This window comes from Blennius ocellaris, assembly GCF_963422515.1.
Source record: "Blennius ocellaris genome assembly, chromosome: 15".
Lineage (NCBI taxonomy): Eukaryota > Metazoa > Chordata > Actinopteri > Blenniiformes > Blenniidae > Blennius > Blennius ocellaris.
Window position 1 is genome coordinate 431,815 of NC_137664.1, and position 22,954 is coordinate 454,768.

At 48.7% G+C, this 22,954-nt stretch overlaps 2 protein-coding genes across 2 annotated transcripts; one reads left to right on the forward strand and one right to left on the reverse strand.

Moving 5' to 3' along the window:
• Positions 1–854: 854 nt before the first annotated feature.
• Positions 855–11,629, forward strand: mapkap1 (MAPK associated protein 1). The gene is made up of 12 exons (XM_080510437.1): positions 855–983; positions 2,039–2,460; positions 5,815–5,904; positions 6,022–6,170; positions 6,500–6,672; positions 6,788–6,964; positions 7,755–7,864; positions 7,987–8,094; positions 8,189–8,329; positions 10,000–10,137; positions 10,216–10,313; positions 11,285–11,629. Exons 2-12 carry the CDS (start codon positions 2,163–2,165, stop codon positions 11,405–11,407), a joined length of 1,605 nt encoding a protein of 534 aa, XP_080366563.1. The 5' UTR covers positions 855–983; positions 2,039–2,162; the 3' UTR covers positions 11,408–11,629.
• Positions 11,630–16,499: 4,870 nt separating this feature from the next.
• ajm1 (apical junction component 1 homolog) lies at positions 16,500–19,754 on the reverse strand (the record flags this gene model as incomplete). The annotated part of the gene is made up of 1 exon (XM_080509687.1): positions 16,500–19,754. The coding sequence occupies one exon, from the start codon at positions 19,752–19,754 to the stop codon at positions 16,500–16,502; it is 3,255 nt and encodes a 1,084-aa protein (XP_080365813.1).
• Positions 19,755–22,954: the final 3,200 nt, after the last annotated feature.

Here is a 22,954-nt window from a genome sequence, read left to right on the forward strand (position 1 = left end):
AAGGGCCGGTGTCCGCTTACCCACATGGAAAGAACCTATATAAACATATGTTTTAACATGGGTTTTGAATATATGTGACATATATAAAATTGGCCGTTTTCCTATTTTATATGTACATATATGCACATATGTGTACACATATACGTGCATACAGGTACCTATATAGGTACATATATGCACGTATATATGTGTGCATATATGCACCAATATGTTCTTCTTGCATAATTGTTTTTTAGATAGTTCTTAATTAATACCTTGATAATGTATGACAGTTGCCAAAGTGAGATATGGGCTATACATATATATATATATATATATATATATATATATATGTGGAAATAAAGAAGTGGTACAGGAGACCTATATGGCCTATATATTCACATATATGCATCTAAATTTTGCCTATATGTGGCTTATATATGCATATATGCAGCATCTATATTGTCATATATGAGCATATAAACTGCTTATATGTTTCATATATCCTCATATAGGTTCTTTCCATGTGGGTAGTGGCCATAGAGATATAATAATAATAACAACAACAACAATAATAATAATAATAATAACATAATAACAACAATAATAATAATAACATAATAATAACAATAATAATAATGTGTGAATGAGCTTGGAGATAATTTTTCATTTATTTTTCTTCTCATTGCTTTTATTTACAGTAGTATGTGATTTGTTTCTGTTCTGCACCCTCGACACCTCAATCTCTTCAATCTGCTGCGCTGATTTCTGAGGTTAGACTTTTATTGTGACAAGGCGGAAGTGCCTGTGGCTCTTGAGTTCTGAGGTTAGAGTTTTATTGTGACAGGGCGGAAGTGGCTGCTGCAGCAGCTGTTGCTGCTCCCGGACCCAGTGTCAGTCAGGCTCCGTCTGTGCGTCGTACCCGGTCGGTGGCTCGTCTCCTCTGCTGGAAGTATGCGAGTCTCCGGTGGAACTTCGTTTCTGTGGGGGGTCGGACTCTGAAGGTAGGACAAACAGTGTTAGCCTCACCCCCCCCCCCCCCCCCCCCTCAGCTCCTGTTAGCTGCTGTTTGCCCCCTTTAGCCTCTGTTAGCTCCCTTTAGTGCTGTTAGCCCCCTTTAGATGCTGTTAGCTCCCTTTAGCTGCTGTTAGCTCCCTTTAGCTGCTGTTAGCCCCCTTTAGATGCTGTTAGCCCCCTTTTGCTGCTGTTAGCCCCCTTTAGATGCTGTTAGCTCCCTTTAGCCTGTGTTAGCTACCTTTAGATGCTGTTAGCCCCCTTTAGATGCTGTTAGCTCCCTTTAGCCTGTGTTAGCTACCTTTAGATGATGTTAGCCCCCTTTAGATGATGTTAGCCCCCTTTAGATGATGTTAGCCCCCTTTAGCCTGTGTTAGCTACCTTTAGATGCTGCTAGCCCCCTTTAGATGCTGTTAGCTCCCTTTAGCCTGTGTTAGCTACCTTTAGATGCTCTTAGCTCCCTTAAGCTGCTGTTAGCCCCCTTTATATGCTGTTAGCCTCCTTAAGCTGCTGTTAGCTCCCTTTAGCCTCCGTTAGCACCCTTTAGCTGCTGGTCGCTCACTTTAGCTGCTATTCCAGGCAGATGTTTGTTTTGCTACAGTCTGGATGAACACACTATGTTGTTACCGTGATGTTGTTGAAACTGGTGATTTTAAAACGGTGATAAAGTAGCGTTGTGCTGCGACCTTTAGCGGCGACGCTACTGCAGCATATTCCGAACAACACTGTTGTTTGTTCAACTTCTTCCTCCTTGAATCCAAACTCGCGCCGTACGATGGATCCTTGCTCTTTCTGTATCGCAGACTGGAGCAAGCTGTGATACCGTCGGTATATTCCATCAATATGTTCCGTATGTCACCCAGCCCAAGCTTCAACATGTGTTGTTGTCAATGAAAACATGCGTGTTGACACTGTAAACGCCAGGCACGGTCCGGTGTCGGGTTCAGACGGCGCCCCCTGCTGCCGCCGCCGGTCACTGCAGGAGCTGTTTCACTTTTACAGCATCACTGTTTTCTGTGCTGATCGGGGTCTTTGTTCTCCACAGGTTCTGCAGTGAGACGGTCATCTGAAGGAGCGACGCCTGCGGTGGAGGGCGGGGCCTGCGGTGGGAGGGCGGGGCCTGCGGTGGACGTCCTCGGTGTGTGTGTGTGTGACCCCGCGCTGGAGGAATGGCTTTCTTGGACAACCCCGCCATCATCCTGGCTCACATCAGACAGTCTCACGTGACCAGCGACGACACGGGCATGTGTGAGATGGTGCTGATGGACCAGGACGTGGACCTGGAGAAGTGCCAGCTGGCCCTGGTGCCCGGGGGCGGCTGTGGACTCGGGGGCGGCTGTGGACTCGGCGCCTCGTCGTCCCTCAGCGAGGGCGTCGCCCTCACCGACGGCCACGCCTGCGACCTCTCTCAGTCCATGGACATCACGTCCAGCTGGGACTTCGGCATCCGGCGACGCTCCAACACAGGTGGGGGGGGGGGGGGCTGGCTGGTGTGTGTGTGTGTGTTGGGGGTGGGGGGGGGGGCTTGGTAATGCTGTGCGGTTGACTGGGGGGGGGTGATGATGGCTGCTGTCACATCACACTGGTACGAGCTGAGGTGAATTCACAGGATAATCGATGTTTCTGAATCAGAGGCAATGTGTGTGTGGGTGTGTGTGTGTGTGTGTGTGGGGGGGGGGGGGGGGTGAAACAAAGAGGTCAAATCTGATCATTTTAGATCAGATCATCAGAGATCACTTTCATTCATCAGCGTTTCAGAGTGTGCAGACGGGTGTTTTGCAGGAATCGATAGATATCAAAGGTTTTTTTTTCCCTTTCATCTATATTGGGAAAGAGAGAAATGCTTTTTCGTCTTTAGGATTTATTCATGTTTTTGATGCTACACTAAAACAAACTGAAAGTCCTACACACACACATAGAAAACGCTGTCAATCACAAGAATAAAAGCACCTTATAAATACAGATACACCTGAAGGCACCGTAGAAAGTGGAAAGTTCTCCACGCCTGATAAAATGGCTTTTCTCAGCCTCTCAAGTTGAATCTGATATTCTACCATTTGAGATTAAATAACCTCTTTGATCCAACGGGACCCTGTGGGGGCGGAGCAACATCGTCCACTTCAGCTGGACCTGGCGTCGTGCCAACAGAGTGGAACGGCCATGACCTTCTGACCTTCTGACCTTCTGACCTCCAGCGCAACGTTAAACCTCGGCATCGGTACCAAAGAGAAACAAATGGCTTAAAGTTATTCTGACACCAAACACACAGAAAGATACTTCACCTTTATCTCTTCACAATGGTTGTGTAGCGGGACAAGGAACCTTACCCTACCGCAAGTATCCTGTAACCTAACCTTACGACATTTAACCTAACCCTACCCGATTCTACCGTAAGGAATCTTACCCTACCGCAAGTATCCTGTAACCTAGACTTATCGCATTTAACCTAACCCTACCCGATTCTACCGCAAGGAACCTTACCCTACCGCAAGTATCCTGTAACCTAACCTTACGACATTTAACCTAACCCTACCCGATTCTACCGTAAGGAATCTTACCCTACCGCAAGTATCCTGTAACCTAGACTTATCGCATTTAACCTAACCCTACCCGATTCTACCGCAAGTATCCTGTAACCTAACCTTACCGCATTTAACCTAACCCTGCCTGATTCTACCGCAAGTATCCTGTAACCCTACCTTACTGGATTTAACCTAGCCCTACCTGATTCTACCGCAAGTATCCTGTAACCCTACCTTACCGCATTTAACCTAACCCTGCCTGATTCTACCGCAAGTATCCTGTAACCCTACCTGATTCTACCGCAAGTATCCTGTAACCCTACCTTACCGCATTTAACCTAACCCTGCCTGATTCTACCGCAAGTATCCTGTAACCTAACCTTACTGGATTTAACCTAACCCTACCTGATTGTACCGCAAGGAACCTTACCCTACCGCAAGTATCCTGTAACCTAACCTTACCGCATTTAACATAACCCTACCCGATTCTACCACAAGTATCCTGTAACCTAACCTTACTGGATTTAGTCCAACCCCATATTGTCCAACCCCATATTGTCCAATCCAGATTGTCCAGTCCAGATTGTGCGGTCCAGTCCAGATTGTACGGTCCAGTCCAGATTGTGTGGTCCAGTCCAGATTGTACGGTCCAGTCCAGATTGTACGGTCCAGTCCAGATTGTACGGTCCACAGAACCTCAATATCCTCCAGAAGAATCTGAACTCGGAGCTAAAAGCTTTAAAGGTTAAAGAGGGAAGGACTTTGGGGTTGTTTCTAGAACCAGGAATGGATGAAAATAATTTCATAATGTGAACATTTCTAAGGGAATGTAAAGGAAAATGTACACAAAACAAGATTATTCGAAGATATAATTGGACTCCGGTGAGCTTGAATAGATTTGGCCTCATTTTCACCGAGTTGGAAACGAAAAAGCAATGTTGCTACGTCGTCTGTGGGAATGTTCAGTGATCAAACGCTTCTGGATGATTGTTGTACGTCTTCTCAGTGGCTGGTTCCAAAGAACTGGGCCACTTTGTCCAACACTGTTTACTGGGTGATACAGGGCGGAGCGAGCATCAAAAGACTGTTTACTGGGTGGAGCTAACATCAAAAGACTGTTTACTGGGTGGAGCTAACATCAAAAGACTGCTTACAGGGTGGAGCTAGCATCAAAAGACTGTTTACTGGGTGATACAGGGTGGAGCTAGCATCAAAAGACTGTTTACTGGGTGATACAGGTTGGAGCTAGCATCAAAAGACTGTTTACTGGGTGGAGCTAACATCAAAAGACTGTTTACTGGGTGGAGCTAACATCAAAAGACTGTTTACTGGGTGATACAGGGTAGAGCTAACATCAAAAGACTGTTTACTGGGTGATACAGGGTAGAGCTAACATCAAAAGACCGTTTACTGGGTGATACAGGGTGGAGCTAGCATCATAAGATGGTTTACTGGGTGGAGCTAACATCAAAAGGCTATTTACAGGGTGGAGCTAACATCAAAAGACTGTTTACTGGGTGATACAGGGTGGAGCTAACATCAAAAGGAAAATTTTCTATTCACGTTTGGGTCTCACTGGCAACAAACACTGGAAAACCCCAAAAGGGTGGAGCAGGGTGGAGGTGCCCTTCTGGTCAGAGGGTGAAGCATGGTGGAGGTGATCTGTTGATCCAGAGCGTGGAGCAGGGTGGAGTTGACCTGTTGGTCCAGAAGGTGGATCAGGGTGGAGGTGACCCGTTGGTTCGGATCGTGGAGCAGGGTGGAGGTTTGGGGGTTTTAATCGGCTAATTACTGACGGAGGCGACGGAGGGAGTCCAGAGGCAGACGCTGGTCTCCTCTTGGCTCTCTTGGCCCGTCACCAGCGGGTGGAGGGTTGCTGGTTTGTGGGTGGAGCTCTGCTGACGTTAAGCGCAAACACTGACCTGTGGTGGCTGTTTCATCAGGACTCCACCAGGAAGGCTGTGAGAACCCTGGAGCTGCTGGTAAGACGACAGGAACAGACCCTCGGCTTCAACCTTAAACTTTCTGCTTCTCCACCTCAGCGAAGCGTCTCGCTGTCGTGTTCTGGCAGAACCAGGCCCCGCCTGTGTCTACGTGGCGGCACTCTGGCAGGAACCGTCAGAACCAGGCTCTGATTGTACAGGGTCGGGGTGTAGTAGGCTGTACAGAATCCGGTAGAGTTGTGCCGCGATGTTGAATCCAGCTGTGTTCAACCTGCAGTGTCCCGATACTCTGTGTACCGATACTCTGTGTACCGATACTCTGTGTACCGATACTCGTGTCCCATTGTTCCCGGCAGCCCAGAGACTAGAGCGACTGAGGAAGGAGCGTCAGAACCAGATCAAGTGTAAAAACATCCAGTGGAAGGAGAGGTCGTCCTCCCAGTCAGGTACCGTGACTCGGCACTTCTTCCTCCGCCGATCGGCGCCGCGACCCGATCGGTGACCCACCGGGCCCGAGTCACCCGAGTCACTGTTTCCCTGAGTCACTGTTTCTCTGTGTCCAGTGGAGGATCTGGGCTCGCTCTTCGACAAGCGGGACTACAAAGAGCGGCGGCGCAGCACCGGGACCAAATCCACGCTGTCGCTGCGCCTGGAGCAGTGTCCTCAGCAGCTCAACAACCCCTTCAACGAGTACTCCAAGTTCGACGGCAAGGCCAGTCTGCATCACTTCTCTATCGGGGGGTGGGCGAGGGGTTGGGAGGGCGGGGGAGGGCACAGGTAACCGTTGGGTACCCTACTTTTGGTACCATTCCTCCACAACTGTTGTCAGCGGGAACAAGGCTGAATAAACAATAAACCCCTAAAGCTTGTGGGAACGTCCTAGAACAGTTGAAGGTACAACCCTCTGGTTCAGGTGCTTCGCTCGTTGTCGCCCGTCAGTTTTCTGTCGTCCCGCAGTTCTGGTAGCTTGACGGAAGCTCGCAGACCGTGGCGTCTGTCCCTCCTGGTCCTGACCCTCTCTGTCCTGGACCCCCCCCACAGGGCCACATCGGCACCACGGCCACCAAGAAGATCGACGTGTACCTGTCCATGCAGATGACCCAGGACAAGGTTCACCCCATGACCGTGGTGACCATCGCCAACGCCCGCGTGCACGACCTGATCGGATTGATCTGCTGGCAGTACACCGGAGAGGGCCGGGAGCCCAAGCTGAAGTCTGTCTCTGTCTGTGTGTCCACTGTGTCTGTCTTTGTCCTTTATTGACAGACGGTATGTTGGTAAACTTGGGTGTTGCTCCTTTAACCCGCCCGTCCCCCCCCCCGTCCACAGTGAGAATGTGACGGCGTACTGCCTCCATATTGCCGAGGACGACGGCGAGGTGGACACCGACTTCCCCCCGCTGGACTCCAACGAGCCCATACACAAGTTTGGTTTCAGCACTTTGGCTCTGGTGGAGAAGTACTGTTCTCCTGGGCTGACGTCCAGACAGTCTCTGTTTGTGAGGATGTGAGTGACTGTTACTGTCTTGCCGTCTGTTACCGACTGTTACTGTCTGTTACCGTCTGTTACTGTCTGTTACTGTCTGTTACCAACTGTTACCGTCTGTTACTGTCTGTTACCGACTGTTACCGACTGTTACCGGCTGTTACCGGCTGTTACCGACTGTTACCGTCTGTTACCGTCTGTTACCGTCTGTTACCGACTGTTACCGTCTGTTACCGACTGTTACCGTCTGTTACCGTCTGTTACCAACTGTTACCGGCTGTTACCGACTGTTACCGTCTGTTACCGACTGTTACCGTCTGTTACCGGCTGTTACCGACTGTTACCGTCTGTTACCGACTGTTACCGACTGTTACCGTCTGTTACCGACTGTTACTGTCTGTTACCGACTGTTACTGTCTGTTACCGACTGTTACTGTCTGTTACCGACTGTTACCGCCTGTTACCGCCTGTTGCTGTCTGTTACCGTCTGTTCCTGTCTGTTACCGACTGTTACTGTCTGTTACCGACTGTTACTGTCTGTTACCGACTGTTACTGTCTGTTACCGACTGTTACCGGCCGTTACCGACCGTTACCGGCCGTTATCGGCCGTTACTGTCTGTTACCGACTGTTACCGTCTGTTACCGACTGTTACGTCTTGTTACCGACTGTTACTGTCTGTTACGTCTGTTACCGACGGTTACCGTCTGTTACCGACTGTTACCGACGGTTACTGTCTGTCACCATTGGTTACCGACGGTTACTGTCTGTTACTGACTCTCCTCCTCCTCCTCCTGCTCCTCCTCTTACAGAAATGCGGCTCACGGTTTCTCCCTGATTCCAGTCGACAGTCTCAAAGTGACGATGAAGGAGCTTCTTCTTAAAGCTCTGAAGAAGAGGAAGGGTTCCCAGAAAGGTTCAGGTAGCCTCCACCCTCACCCGTCCTCCACCCTCACCCGTCCCCCACCCACACCCGTCCTCCACCCGTCTGTCTCCGTCCGGCCGAGCTCTGTGTTGATGCGCTCCACCCTCCGCCTCCGTCAGGTCCCATGTATCGGTTGGAGAAGCAGGCAGAGCCCAACGTGGGGGTGGACCTGGACTCCACCCTGGAGGCTCAGAACACGCTGGAGTTCTGCCTGGTCCGGGAAAACAGTAAGTCCTCGGAACCAGGTCACCTGGTCCGGACTGTGAACCGGGTCTGGACTGAACCGGGTCTGGACTGAACCGGGTCTGGATGTGTCTGCAGGCTCCAGGGGGGAGGAGAGTTCAGAGGAAGACCCGCCCATCGACATCACCAGCGTCCAGGACATGTTGAGCAGCCACCACTACAAGTCCTTCAAGATCAGCATGATCCACAAGCTGAGGTTCACCACCGACGTCCAGCTGGGTACACACACACACACACACACACACACACACACACACACACACACACACACACACACACTTGAACAAAACTAATCATCCTGGCTACACGTGTAGCATTAGCTCCTGGCTACATGTGTAGCACGAGCTCCTGGCTACATGTGTAGCACGAGCTCCTGGCTACACGTGTAGCATTTGCTCCTGGCTACATGTGTAGCATGAGCTCCTGGCGACATGTGTAGCATTAGCTCCTGGCGACATGTGTAGCATTAGCTCCTGGCTACATGTGTAGCATGAGCTCCTGGCTACATGTGTAGCATGAGCTCCTGGCGACATGTGTAGCATGAGCTCCTGGCGACATGTGTAGCATGAGCGCCTGGCTACATGTGTAGCATGAGCGCCTGGCTACATGTGTAGCATTAGCTCCTGGCTACATGTGTAGCATTAGCTCTTGGCTACATGTGTAGCATTAGCTCCTGGCTACATGTGTAGCATTAGCTCCTGGCTACATGTGTAGCATGAGTTCCTGGCTACATGTGTAGCACTAGCTCCTGGCTACATGTGTAGCATTAGCTCCTGGCTACGTGTGTAGCATTAGCTCCTGGCTACGTGTGTAGCATTAGCTCCTGGCTACATGTGTAGCATTAGCTCCTGGCTACATGTGTAGCATTAGCTCCTGGGTACATGTGTAGCATGAGCGCCTGGCTACATGTGTAGCATGAGCTCCTGGCTACATGTGTAGCATTAGCTCCTGGCTACATGTGTAGCATTAGCTCCTGGCTAGATGTGTAGCATTAGCTCCTGGCTACATGTGTAGCATTAGCTCCTGGCGACATGTGTAGCATTAGCTCCTGGCGACATGTGTAGCATTAACTCCTGGCGACATGTGTAGCATTAGCTCCTGGCTACGTGTGTAGCATTAGCTCCTGGCTACGTGTGTAGCATTAGCTCCTGGCTACATGTGTAGCATGAGTTCCTGGCTACATGTGTAGCACTAGCTCCTGGCTACGTGTGTAGCATTAGCTCCTGGCTACGTGTGTAGCATTAGCTCCTGGCTACGTGTGTAGCATTAGCTCCTGGCTACATGTGTAGCATTAGCTCCTGGCTACATGTGTAGCATTAGCTCCTGGGTACATGTGTAGCATGAGCGCCTGGCTACATGTGTAGCATGAGCGCCTGGCTACATGTGTAGCATGAGCGCCTGGCTACATGTGTAGCATGAGCGCCTGGCTACATGTGTAGCATGAGCTCCTGGCTACATGTGTAGCATTAGCTCCTGGCTAGATGTGTAGCATTAGCTCCTGGCTACATGTGTAGCATTAGCTCCTGGCGACATGTGTAGCATTAGCTCCTGGCGACATGTGTAGCATTAACTCCTGGCGACATGTGTAGCATTAGCTCCTGGCTACGTGTGTAGCATTAGCTCCTGGCTACGTGTGTAGCATTAGCTCCTGGCTACACACACGCACTACAGGATGGAGGGATGAGATGAACTGACACAGTAGCTGATGAACTGGTTCACTCTAACTCACGTGTGTGTGTGTGTGTGTGTGTGTGTGTGTGTGTGTGTGTGTGTGTGTGTGTGTGTGTGTGTGTGTGTGTGTGTGTGTGTGTGTGTGTGTGTGTGTGTGTGTGTGTGTGTGTGTGTGTGTGTGTGTGTGTGTGTGTGTGTGTGTGTGTGTGTGTGTGTAGGGGTCTCGGGGGAGAAGGTGGAGATAGACCCGGTCACCAACCAGAAGGCCAGCACCAAGTTCTGGATCCGGCAGAAGCCCATCTCCATCGACTCGGACCACCTGTGTGCCTGTGACCTGGTGGAGGAGCGGAGCCCCAGTGAGTCCTGGTCCTGGACTCCCCGGGTCCCGGGGTCCTGGACTCAGGGGGTCTCAGTCCGGTTCTCCTCCCTTGCAGGTCACGCCATATTCAAGCTGACGTACCTCAGTAACCACGACTACAAGCCGCTGTACTTCGAGTCCGACGCCTCCACCGTCAACGAGATCGTGCTGAAGGTCTGTTCCTGGTGGTCCGTAGTGAGTCCTGGTGGTCCGTAGTGACTCCTGGTGGTCAGTAGTGACTCCTGGTGGTCAGTAGTGGTCACCTGGTGGTCCGTAGTGAGTCCTGGTGGTCCGTAGTGACTCCTGGTGGTCCGTAGTGAGTCCTGGTGGTCAGTAGTGACTCCCAGTGGTCAGTAGTGGTCACCTGGTGGTCAGTAGTGGTCACCTGGTGGTCCGTAGTGAGTCCTGGTGGTCCGTAGTGAGTCCTGGTGGTCAGTAGTGACTCCTGGTGGTCAGTAGTGGTCACCTGGTCGTCCGTAGTGACTCCTGGTCGTCCGTAGTGAGTCCTGGTGGTCCGTAGTGAGTCCTGGTGGTCCGTAGTGACTCCCGGTGGTCAGTAGTGGTCACCTGGTGGTCAGTAGTGGTCACCTGGTGTCACCCTGTGGCTGAGGTGTGGTGGCTCTCTGCTGCCCCCTCTGGACTGTTGCTGGTGGTGTTGAGACCTCCTGACCTCAGGTCAGTTGGTCAGTTGGTCTCAGCATCAGACCAGAGTTTCTCCAGTAAAACAATTCAGATGAATCGGCCTGGTTTGTCAGGTGTGATGGGGCGGGGCGGGGCCTGGTTTGTCAGGTGTGATGGGGCGGGGCCTGGCTTGTCAGGTGTGATGGGGTGGGGCCTGGTTTATCAGGTGTGATGGGGTGGGACCTGGTTTATCAGGTGTGATGGGGCGGGGCCTGGTTTGTCAGGTGTGATGGGGCGGGGCCTGGTTTGTCAGGTGTGATGGGGTGGGGCCTGGTTTATCAGGTGTGATGGGGCGGGGCGGGGCCTGGTTTGTCAGGTGTGATGGGGTGGGGCCTGGTTTATCAGGTGTGATGGGGCGGGGCCTGGTTTGTCAGGTGTGATGGGGCGGGGCCTGGCTTGTCAGGTGTGATGGGGCGGGGTGGGGCCTGGTTTGTCAGGGTGTTGACGGCTGCTTCCTGTTCCAGGTCAACTACATCCTGGAGTCGCGGGCCAGCAGCTCCAGAGCCGATTACTTTGCTCAGAAGCAACGGAAACTGAGCCGCAGGACCAGCTTCAGCTTCCAGAAGGACAAGAAGTCTGGACAGTAGCGCCACCTGCTGGACCAGGGCTCCACCTGCTGGACCAGGGCTCCACCTGCTGGACCAGGGCTCCACCTGCTGGACCAGGGCTCCACCTGCTGGACCAGGGCTTCAGCTCCTGCAGACCCAGGGAGTTCTTCTCATTGTTCGTGTACAGAGACATTTTATATCCAGTGGACGACGATAACGGAGACGTTACTTTATGTCGTCTGAAGGAGAAATTAGCTTGAAAGAGACAATAAAGACTTAAAAGTTCACAACAGCTTGACTGGATCAGTAACACAAACACAGACCCTGGTTCAGGTAGAGGGTATAGATAAAGACCGTGGTTAAGGTAGAGGGTGTAGATAAAGACCGTGGTTAAGGTAGAGGTTGTAGATAAAGACCGTGGTTCAGGTAGAGGGTGTAGATAAAGACCGTGGTTCAGGTAGAGGTTGTAGATAAAGACCGTGGTTCAGGTAGAGGGTATAGATAAAGACCCTGGTTCAGGTAGAGGGTATAGATAAAGACCGTGGTAAAGGTAGAGGTTGTAGATAAAGACCGTGGTTAAGGTAGAGGGTGTAGATACTGACTGTGGTTAAGGTAGAGGGTGTAGATGCAGACCGTGGTTCAGGTAGAGGGTGTAGATAAAGACAGTGGTTAAGGTAGAGGGTGTAGATAAAGACCGTGGTTCAGGTAGAGGGTGTCGATAAAGACCGTGGTTCAGGTAGAGGGTGTCGATAAAGACCGTGGTTAAGGTAGAGGTTGTAGATACAGACCGTGGTTAAGGTAGAGGTTGTAGATACAGACCGTGGTTAAGGTAGAGGTTGTAGATACAGACCGTGGTTAAGGTAGAGGTTGTAGATAAAGACCGTGGTTAAGGTAGAGGTTGTAGATACAGACCGTGGTTAAGGTAGAGGGTGTAGATAAAGACCGTGGTTAAGGTAGAGGTTGCAGATAAAGACCGTGGTTAAGGTAGAGGTTGTAGATACAGACCCTGGTTCAGGTAGAGGGTGTCGATAAAGACCGTGGTTAAGGTAGAGGGTGTCGATAAAGACCGTGGTTCAGATAGAGGATGTCGATACAGACCGTGGTTCAGGTAGAGGGTGTAGATACAGACCCTGGTTCAGGTAGAGGGTGTAGAGACAGACCGTGGTTCAGGTAGAGGGTATAGATACAGACCGTGGTTCAGGTAGAGGGTGTAGATACAGACCCTGGTTCAGGTAGGGGGCCAAATTTGGCCCACGAGGGCTTAAAGGTGTGATTGTTTTAAAATACTACCGTATTGTTCCTAATAGACGCGCAGTGCGAGAGTCTATAGTGAACCTGTGACTTCAGGTTCAAACGTCCTGTAAATGACGTGCGCCTTTATTGACACAAGTCGTTCTGCACTTGCACGTACCCGACTCGGTTCCCTGAACGACGAGTGAAGGAAGCCAAGAGGAGAGCAGCAGTTCCCATTCCATTTATTAGATATACTTTATAAATAGACACACTCAGACACGTCTGCTTAAAGTAGAAAAAATACCAGATTACAGCATTTAGACATTTTCTAGACATTGTAGTGAGGTCTCGTCTTCGTTGACTCGGTTTTTTTTTTGTTTTGTTTTGTTAAGTTCAATGACAAAAATGTAAAATTCTTCTTTTTTTTTTTTTTCTCCTCCTTCCACGGCGTGGTGGTTTTGGTCGTCACGCGTCCATTCAGGCATGTTTCCATCGGCGTGATGAAATGAAAAAAAAAAAGGGAAAAGGAAAAGGACGGGCATGCAGCCGGCGACTGGTCCTTCAGTCTGTACAGCAGCGTCTAGAGTCCAGGGACAGTTTGTGTCGGCGGGACGACGGACCTCCTGCACCTCCAGCACCTCCCGCTCGGCAGGGAGAAGAACATTTCAAACATATCGTAAATATCTAGCTACACAGATTGGTTACTTTTTGATCAAACCACTTAGAAATTCTAATCAAGTGTTCTGGCGTAAAATGTCATACGAGGTATGCTACCAAAAACAAAAGTCTAAAAGAATCACTGTACCGTAGAAAAAAAACAAAATGAGGCAACATGGTTAAGTTGCAATAATTCACATTTCTAAAAGGTTTTTTTTTTTTCTTCTTCTTCTTCTTCTTCTATTCATGAAATCATGATTTGCTAAAATGATAAAGAACAGCACAAGTCACAGGTAAGTCAGCCTAGAGCAGCACAAACACACGACTAAGATCCTCTGGAATCCGTTTGGATGTAGCTACTTGATCCGGCTCCAGACACGCCTCACTCAGAAAGTCTCGTCTGGAAATAGAAAAACACCTAGCAAGGGTCAGTGTGGCGGGAAATTGCATGATTTGTTGGTTTTGAAGCAGGTTTTGTTTCTGCAGTCGGTTCATACGATTCACAGTGTTTAAAATGGAACAGTCGAAACCCCCACGTGGCTCAGAACCCCCACCGTTGCAAACGTCCAATCAGAGCCTCACCGGAACCGTTACAAACGTCCAATCAGACTCTTACTGGAACCGTTAGAAACGTCCAATCAGACTCTTACTGGAACCGTTAGAAACGTCCAATCAGAGCCTCATCGGAACCGTTAGAAACGTCCAATCAGAGTCTTACTGGAACCGTTAGAAACGTCCAATCAGAGCCTCACCGGAACCGTTGCAAACGTCCAATCAGAGCCTCACCGGAACCGTTACAAACGTCCAATCGGAGTCTTACTGGAACCGTTAGAAACGTCCAATCAGAGCCTCACTGGAACCGTTACAAACGTCCAATCAGAGCCTCATCGGAACCATTAGAAACGTCCAATCAGAGCCTTACTGGAACCGTTAGAAACGTCCAATCAGAGCCTTACTGGAACCGTTACAAACGTCCAATCAGAGTCTTACCGGAACCGTTAGAAACGTCCAATCAGAGCCTCACCGGAACCGTTACAAACGTCCAATCAGAGTCTTACTGGAACCGTTAGAAACGTCCAATCAGAGTCTTACCGGAACCGTTAGAAACGTCCAATCAGAGTCTTACTGGAACCGTTAGAAACGTCCAATCAGAGTCTTACCGGAACCGTTATAAACGTCCAATCAGAGTCTTACCGGAACCGTTAGAAACGTCCAATCAGAGCCTCACCGGAACCGTTAGAAACGTCCAATCAGAGTCTTACCGGAACCGTTACAAACGTCCAATCAGAGCCTCACCGGAACCGTTAGAAACGTCCAATCAGAGTCTTACCGGAACCGTTAGAAACGTCCAATCAGAGTCTTACCGGAACCGTTAGAAACGTCCAATCAGAGCCTCACCGGAACCGTTACAAACGTCCAATCAGAGTCTTACTGGAACCGTTAGAAACGTCCAATCAGAGCCTTACCGGAACCGTTAGAAACGTCCAATCAGAGTCTTACCGGAACCGTTAGAAACGTCCAATCAGAGCCTCACCGGAACCGTTAGAAACGTCCAATCAGAGTCTTACCGGAACCGTTAGAAACGTCCAATCAGAGTCTTACCGGAACCGTTAGAAACGTCCAATCAGAGTCTTACCGGAACCGTTAGAAACGTCCAATCAGAGCCTCACCGGAACCGTTACAAACGTCCAATCAGAGTCTTACCGGAACCGTTAGAAACGTCCAATCAGAGCCTCATCGGAACCGTTAGAAACGTCCAATCAGAGCCTCACCGGAACCGTTGCAAACGTCCAATCAGAGCCTCACTGGAACCGTTACAAACGTCCAATCAGAGCCTCACCGGAACCGTTAGAAACGTCCAATCAGAGTCTTACCGGAACCGTTACAAACGTCCAATCAGAGCCTCACCGGAACCGTTAGAAACGTCCAATCAGAGTCTTACCGGAACCGTTACAAACGTCCAATCAGAGCCTCACCGGAACCGTTAGAAACGTCCAATCAGAGTCTTACCGGAACCGTTAGAAACGTCCAATCAGAGCCTCACCGGAACCGTTAGAAACGTCCAATCAGAGTCTTACCGGAACCGTTAGAAACGTCCAATCAGAGCCTCACCGGAACCGTTAGAAACGTCCAATCAGAGTCTTACCGGAACTGTTAGAAACGTCCAATCAGAGCCTCACCGGAACCGTTAGAAACGTCCAATCAGAGTCTTACCGGAACCGTTAGAAACGTCCAATCAGAGCCTCACCGGAACCGTTAGAAACGTCCAATCAGAGTCTTACCGGAACTGTTAGAAACGTCCAATCAGAGCCTCACCGGAACCGTTAGAAACGTCCAATCAGAGTCTTACCGGAACTGTTAGAAACGTCCAATCAGAGTCTTACTGGAACCGTTAGAAACGTCCAATCAGAGCCTCACCGGAACCGTTAGAAACGTCCAATCAGAGCCTCACCGGAACCGTTAGAAACGTCCAATCAGAGTCTTACCGGAACTGTTAGAAACGTCCAATCAGAGCCTCACCAGAACTGTTGGAGCCTCATGCGACTCCTCAAACCAGACCAAGTCACGTCTCTGAGCAATTCAACAATTTGTGCAATATTTCAATAGATACAAGAACAGCACAAACTGACTCTTTGTTCAGTCATTATATAGTATAATATAGTATAATATAATATATATTATAATATGATATTGTATAATATAATATGATATAATATAATATACCTGTTTTTGTGGGAATATGTGATTTAACTCATGAAACAACTTTGCATAGAGAGTATTTATGTCACTAAGAAAATAATGTTTCATATTTTCTGCACGATTTAACATTAAAGTCACGTATGAAAATATTGGCTCACAGAAATGGACACTTAATTCCTCTCAAGTTGTAAAGGTCATACAGTTCGTACAATTCAAAAAGAAAGGTCATTAGTTCCCACCAAAAACAAAAGAGTGTGACCTGGATATGGATAACGATGTGTGAGTGATTTAAAAAAAAAAAAAAAAAAAAAACCCTATGCGCTTGATAAAAACATGAAATAAATCATGTATCGTCGTCGTTCTGCACCTGACGAGAAATATTCTGATCGAGAATAATACTGACCGAGCACACTGGAATATATATCATTTTGATAACAAAATACATATCTACAAATGTTTGTAATTGGATTGATATATAAATATGTGTAGCAATATATATGTACGTATTTTTATACATATATATTTACAACAAAAGGTGCACTTAAATGATATCGTCGAGGAGATGTGGCGTCCCGACCCAGTCCAGCGTCCGGGGCTCCGAGGCGGCCATTATCATGCACATGAACTGCTTGCCGGTCCGCTTGTCGATGGGATAGATGGTGGTGGGCGTGAACCTGCGGTTGCTCTCCACGAAGGCGCAGAGCTGCTGGTAGACCTGCGGGAACTCGTGGCGTAGGAACACCCCGCGGATCCTCAGCTCCCGCTGGATGTTGATGAAGCAGATCTCCCTGGCCTTCTGGCCTTCCTCGCCCTCCTTGTCGATGTCCGCCGTCCCCGGCGGCGGCGTGAGGATCAGCGTTTCCATCTCGCTCTCCTTCTTGTGCACCTTCCTCTCCGGGCTGAACGAAGCCAGCGCCACCTTGGCGTACTTCCTGACGGTCGGGGTTTGGTTCCTCGGCGACGGACCGTCGGGCAACTGCTCGCCGACGGCGATGGACACATTCAGGATGAAACATTCGTTGGGGTCGTACTCCTTGCCGGCTTCCTGCAGCTCCTTGCAGTACTCCCCCAAGTTGTCCCGGAAGCTCTCGAGCTCCCTGAGGGACAGGTATGTCGGAGACATGAGCAAACTGTCCAGGCCGTACTGGAGAAAGTTACTGGATGACGCAGGGTTAGGAAAACCCAGGAAGAGCACTCCTCTACCTCGGGAAAGGTAGCCGACTTTGGCAATTCGGGAAAAGGCTTTGTGGACTTCCGCGGTCTCCCGGCAGTGTTTGATGATGTGGCGGCAGGTGCTGCCGATTCTTCCGTACAGGCAGCTTTCTTTATGAATGTCCCAGTCCTCTCTGCGGCAGTTCCGGGAGCAGTAATATGTGTAACAGCTGTGGCAAGACTTGAAATACAGGCAAGCGTTGAAGAGGGTCTCTGTCCTCCGACACTTGTTGTTGGAGCACATCATCGTGTCGTCTTCGTCTGGGCTCTGATCCGGGGAGCACTCGTCTGCACTCTTCATTGCATCACTTGCTCCGTCCATATCCCGAAAGGCTTCCGGATTCATTCGGAACGAGGTTGGCTGCTTGTCCAGGGGCGCCGGTTCCTCTGCACCCACCTTCGAGCTCTTTCTGGACAGAGAAACTGCTTCCTCCTCATCAATCAACTTTTTCAGTTGGTCCAGAATGTCTTCACTTGCCCTTCGGCTGGGCGGCTTGTAGTCGGTGACGAGATCTGCTAGCAGCTCATCGAGTTGTTCAAGGCTTTGCTGAAGTGAGGCGTTGTCATGAGTCTTCTCTTTGGTTGCTCTTTCAAAGTCGGGCTCATTCATGTCCACACCCTCGGTGCTTCTCGAGTCCAGAATGTCCCAGCTGGCAGAACGCCCATCGTCCTTTTTAAGGTTTCCTGGTCGAATGTCGTTATCGGTGATTGTTATCTCAGGGGTGACGAACCACAGTTTACTAGTCGTGCTCTTTGATGTCTCCGTTGGGCTTTTGTCGATCAGCGAGTTATCAGACATCGACAAGGCTGCATAGCGTCTTGGCGAACTCGAGAGATTGACGACCACTGGTTGGGGTTTGTCACCTGCAACCGAAGCGGGTTTCCTGGAATCAAGCAGGTCGTCATAGCTCTGGCCCCGTACAGAGAGTGGTTGTTCCCTCTCTACGCGCGAGTTCAGAATGTTGTCCCAAGACCTCGAGTAAGATTTAGAATCTGTTCCAATTTTTGGAGGTTCTACACATGGGCTGGCGTACCATGGAGGAAGCACGGGCTCTTGCTGAACTCTTGTCGGAGTGACTTGGGACACATAGGAAGCAGGGTTGGTGGAATAACCAGATGCGTCTGAACCGTACCAGTCATCCGTTTGTGCCTGAACCACTCGAGCGTGCCGGCGGCCCTCGGTGTAGTAGGCCCTTGCCGGCACGTGATGCTCAGGCTGCACTGCATACATGTCAGTGGAATAATAAAACCTTGGGGGAGCCGTTTGAATCGGATAAGACCTCGGGTCATCCCCATAATGGATCCTCGTCGGAGGCGTCTGTATGATGTACGGCCCCGGTTCGTTTGCTGCATAGGATTTTGGATACGCTGTCTGCACAGGGTATGAATAGGACTCCATCTCTGGATAGTAAGGTCTTGTAGGTACAGCATGGACTATTCGAGTTCTGGGATCTTGTACATACTGCACTTTTGGAGTAAATGCTTGTCCCGGTGTGTAACGCTCATCATGAAAGTAAGAACTTGGCTGCGGAGGAACAGTGGTCACGTATCTGCCTGGTTCGTCAGCGTAAAAGAACTTGGTTGGCACATTGGGACTGGAGTGGGCTCTGCGTTCCCGGCCATAGTAGTCACCCGAGGTCGTCATTCTCTGGGGAACTTCCATGGGCTGTAAGTAGCTATTTGGCATGCTGCGGGAGTATTGATATGCTTGTCTACTTTCTGTGCCGAGCGAGTCGGTGGGAGTCGGTGTTCTTGAGTAGGAAAAATGGCGAGGCACAGTCAGACTCCGACTCCCTCCACTGTGGTGCCTCTGCCATGGTATGTCCATTTGAGGCGTCGCTTGCTTCCGTCCGGAATCGTCGGGTTTAATGTCCACTCGGCATCGGACATGGGGGCTGGTCGCCGGCTTATCTGGACCTGCGCCTTCCACATTGTCGGCAGGATAGTGAGGTGAGTATCGACTGCTGTCACTCATCTGAGGCTGGAGCTTGATGGGATGTACTTCCTGCATGTGAGCCCTGGTTGCTGCATAGGACGACTCCCTGCGTGGGGACGCTTCTGGTCTCCAGCGGGAGTCTCTCGGAGACCTGTGGGACTCCCTGCCCTTTCTCCCTGAAGATGAGGACGCTTCGAAAGACACAGGGGTGAGCCCGGTCTGGACACGAGGGGCACTTTTGGACCTGGTCCTTTTTTGCTGAGGCACCACTCCCTCGCCGGCCATCTCTGTCGCCATTGGCTGAGGGGTCAACCTGTGGCTGAAAATGTCTGGAGCAGAAAACCGGTATTTCTGCTGGCGGCCCAAAGCGTTCCAGGCAACGTCTGGGTGAGCCGCCTGCCGGTCACTCATCCTGTACGGAGACTCCATTGGGTGGTGCTGTGGTCGGGGGTACTCCAGTGACTTGTAGTCAAAGGTGCGGCAGTGCCTCTTGTTGACTTTTCTCTTTCTGTCCTCCAGCGTGCTGCAGTTGGTGCAATTACATGGTGTGGAAGGTTGCAAAGACTTGCAGTGGGAGGAAATGGGGATCACTTTTATATCTTGGTGCACAGTCGATACCAGTAAGTCAGGTGGGTCTGTACGAGTCATTTTAAAGGGATTCCTCTAGTTTTCCCCATCAAGTTGCTTTAATGATGAAGTCGCCTGTGAAAAAGAAAACAGAACTTTAGAACAGTTCCCTGAACAATCCTTCAATGTTCATTCATACATGCTACTTGCCAATGTACTCAAGCAAGTCCTGTGTGAGAATGATTGTTAGGGTCCGTACACACCAGACCGGGATCCCTACACCGCGGTACGTACCAGATTGCGACTTGTGTCTACCGTTGCCCTCCGAGTAGAAATTAGGCATAAACTGATTATCAGCTGGGACAATTATCGGTGCAGACGTTCAGCATTTTGCACCAAATCGGCATTGGACATTTAAAAAAAAAAAAGAAGATGGCCGATAAGAGATCAAAGTAAAACGGGGACATTTTGGCTCCGATGCAGCCTTTCTGTCTGCAGCTCCATCTGATTGGTCACACCAGAGCCACGACACCATCTGATTGGTCACTCTAGATCAGGGGTTCTCAAAGGTTTGATAGCCGAGGACTGAAGACTCATGTTAGCATGCTAACGTGTGTGTGTGTGTGTGTGTGTGTGTGTGTGTGTGTGTATTGTCATGTGGTCTGCACTGTCTATGACACCACACGTCCACATGCTTTCACTGTGAAGTACCAGTAGGAATGGAAAAGTAGAATTGAAGGAGCAGTTACTCTCCAGGTGTGTGCGTTGCCAGGCAGATTAGGTGCAGCTGTGTCTGTTGCCATGGAGACGCGGCACCTGGCACCGAGGAGCAGAGCTGACGGTCAAAAGACACCAGCTCCCCGGTGTGAGACCCCCCGTCCCAACGACCGACTCGTGTTCGAGAACCGTGAGACCGAGTTGAGAAACGTCTTCGCCGTGAGGACGCTCATGGACGGACGCTGAGGTTCTCATGTCTCGACGAGCCGCCGTGTCCCCGAGACCAAAATGTCTCAACGTTTGGGTTTGAGCGACAAAAACTCTCCCGAAAGTACATTGGAGTATATATCTGGTTATAACTACAGTTTACTGCTATAGAGAGGTTTGAAGTTATAACCTCTCTATAGCAGTAAACTGTAGTTATAACCTCTCTATAGCAGTAAACTGTAGTTATAACCTCTCTATAGCAGTATATAGTATATAGTTTACTGCTATAGAGAGGTTATAACTACAGTTTACTACTATAGAGAGGTTATAACTACAGTTTACTACTATAGAGGGGTTATTACTACAGTTTACTGCTCTATAGAGGTTATTACTACAGTTTACTGCTATAGAGAGGTTATAACTACAGTTTACTACTATAGAGGGGTTATTACTACAGTTTACTGCTATAGAGAGGTTATAACTACAGTTTACTACTATAGAGAGGTTATAACTACAGTTTACTGCTATATAGGGGTTATTACTACAGTTTACTGCTATATAGAGGTTATAACTACATTTTATTGCGATAGAGAGGAAATAACTACAGTTTACTGCTATAGAGAGGTTATAACTACATTTTACTGCGATAGAGAGGTTATTACTACAGTTTACTGCTATATAGAGGTTATAACTACATTTTACTGCGATAGAGAGGTTATAACTACAGTTTACTGCTATATAGGGGTTATTACTACAGTTTACTGCTATGTAGAGGTTATAACTACAGTTTACTGCTATATAGAGGTTATAACTACAGTTTACTGCTATATAGAGGTTATAACTACAGATTACTGCTATATAGAGGTTATAACTACATTTTATTGCGATAGAGAGGTTATAACTACAGTTTACTGCTATAGAGAGGTTATAACTACATTTTACTGCGATAGAGAGGTTATTACTACAGTTTACTGCTATATAGAGGTTATAACTACATTTTACTGCGATAGAGAGGTTATAACTACAGTTTACTGCTATATAGGGGTTATTACTACAGTTTACTGCTATATAGAGGTTATAACTACAGTTTACTGCTATGTAGAGGTTATAACTACAGTTTACTGCTATATAGAGGTTATAACTACAGTTTACTGCTATATAGAGGTTATAACTACAGATTACTGCTATATAGAGGTTATAACTACATTTTACTGCGATAGAGAGGTTATAACTACAGTTTACTGTGATAGAGAGGTTATAACTACAGTTTACTGCTATATAGAGGTTATAACTACAGTTTACTGCTATATAGAGGTTATAACTACAGTTTACTGCTATATAGAGGTTATAACTACAGATTACTGCTATATAGAGGTTATAACTACATTTTACTGCGATAGAGAGGTTATAACTACAGTTTACTGTGATAGAGAGGTTATAACTACAGTTTACTGCTATATAGGGGTTATTACTACAGTTTACTGCTATGTAGAGGTTATAACTACAGTTTACTGCTATATAGGGGTTATTACTACAGTTTACTGCTATATAGAGGTTATAACTACAGTTTACTGCTATATAGAGGTTATAACTACAGATTACTGCTATATAGAGGTTATAACTACAGTTTACTGTTATATGTATTTTCAATATAGGAAAAAAAACAAAGATGAGTATTGAATATTGGCGAAGGGTATGATTAGATAAGTTTCACCCTTTTCAGGCAGTTAGATATAATATTTATGTACATCAGTCAAATCTAGACAATCTACTGTATGTGAATATATTTTTAAAAAATACAACCGTATGTATTTATATGATCACGATATCAATAAGGCTGATATACAAATAAATGAATGTACACTGGAATTGTCACATGCCTGGAAAGAATTAATGATAAATAAATAAATAAATAAATAAATAATCAGTATTGGCCATGAAAGAACCACATGGTCTCTATAGAAGTACTCGATTACTTTCCCCTGGAGGCACCGGGACACATGAAGGACAGTTACTTCAGGTCAGTGAGCTCAGTCAGTGCTGGCTGCTGTGGTGCATTGTGGGTAGTGTACTGCAACGCTGCAACGCTGCATCGCTGCTCAGGTCACATGCTCATTGGTACACATGAAGCAACACTGTGTGTGTGTGTGTGTGTGTGTGTGTGTGTGTGTGTGGGTGGGGGGGGGGGGGGGGGGAGGGGGTCACAGTAGATTCAAACCAGACACTCTCAGAAGACTAAGACAGATTCAAATGTACCAACAGTGAACATCTGGAGGTCATGAGGTCACAGGGTGAACATCTGGTATGTCATGAGGGTGAACATCTGGAGGTCATGAGGTCACAGGGTGAACATCTGG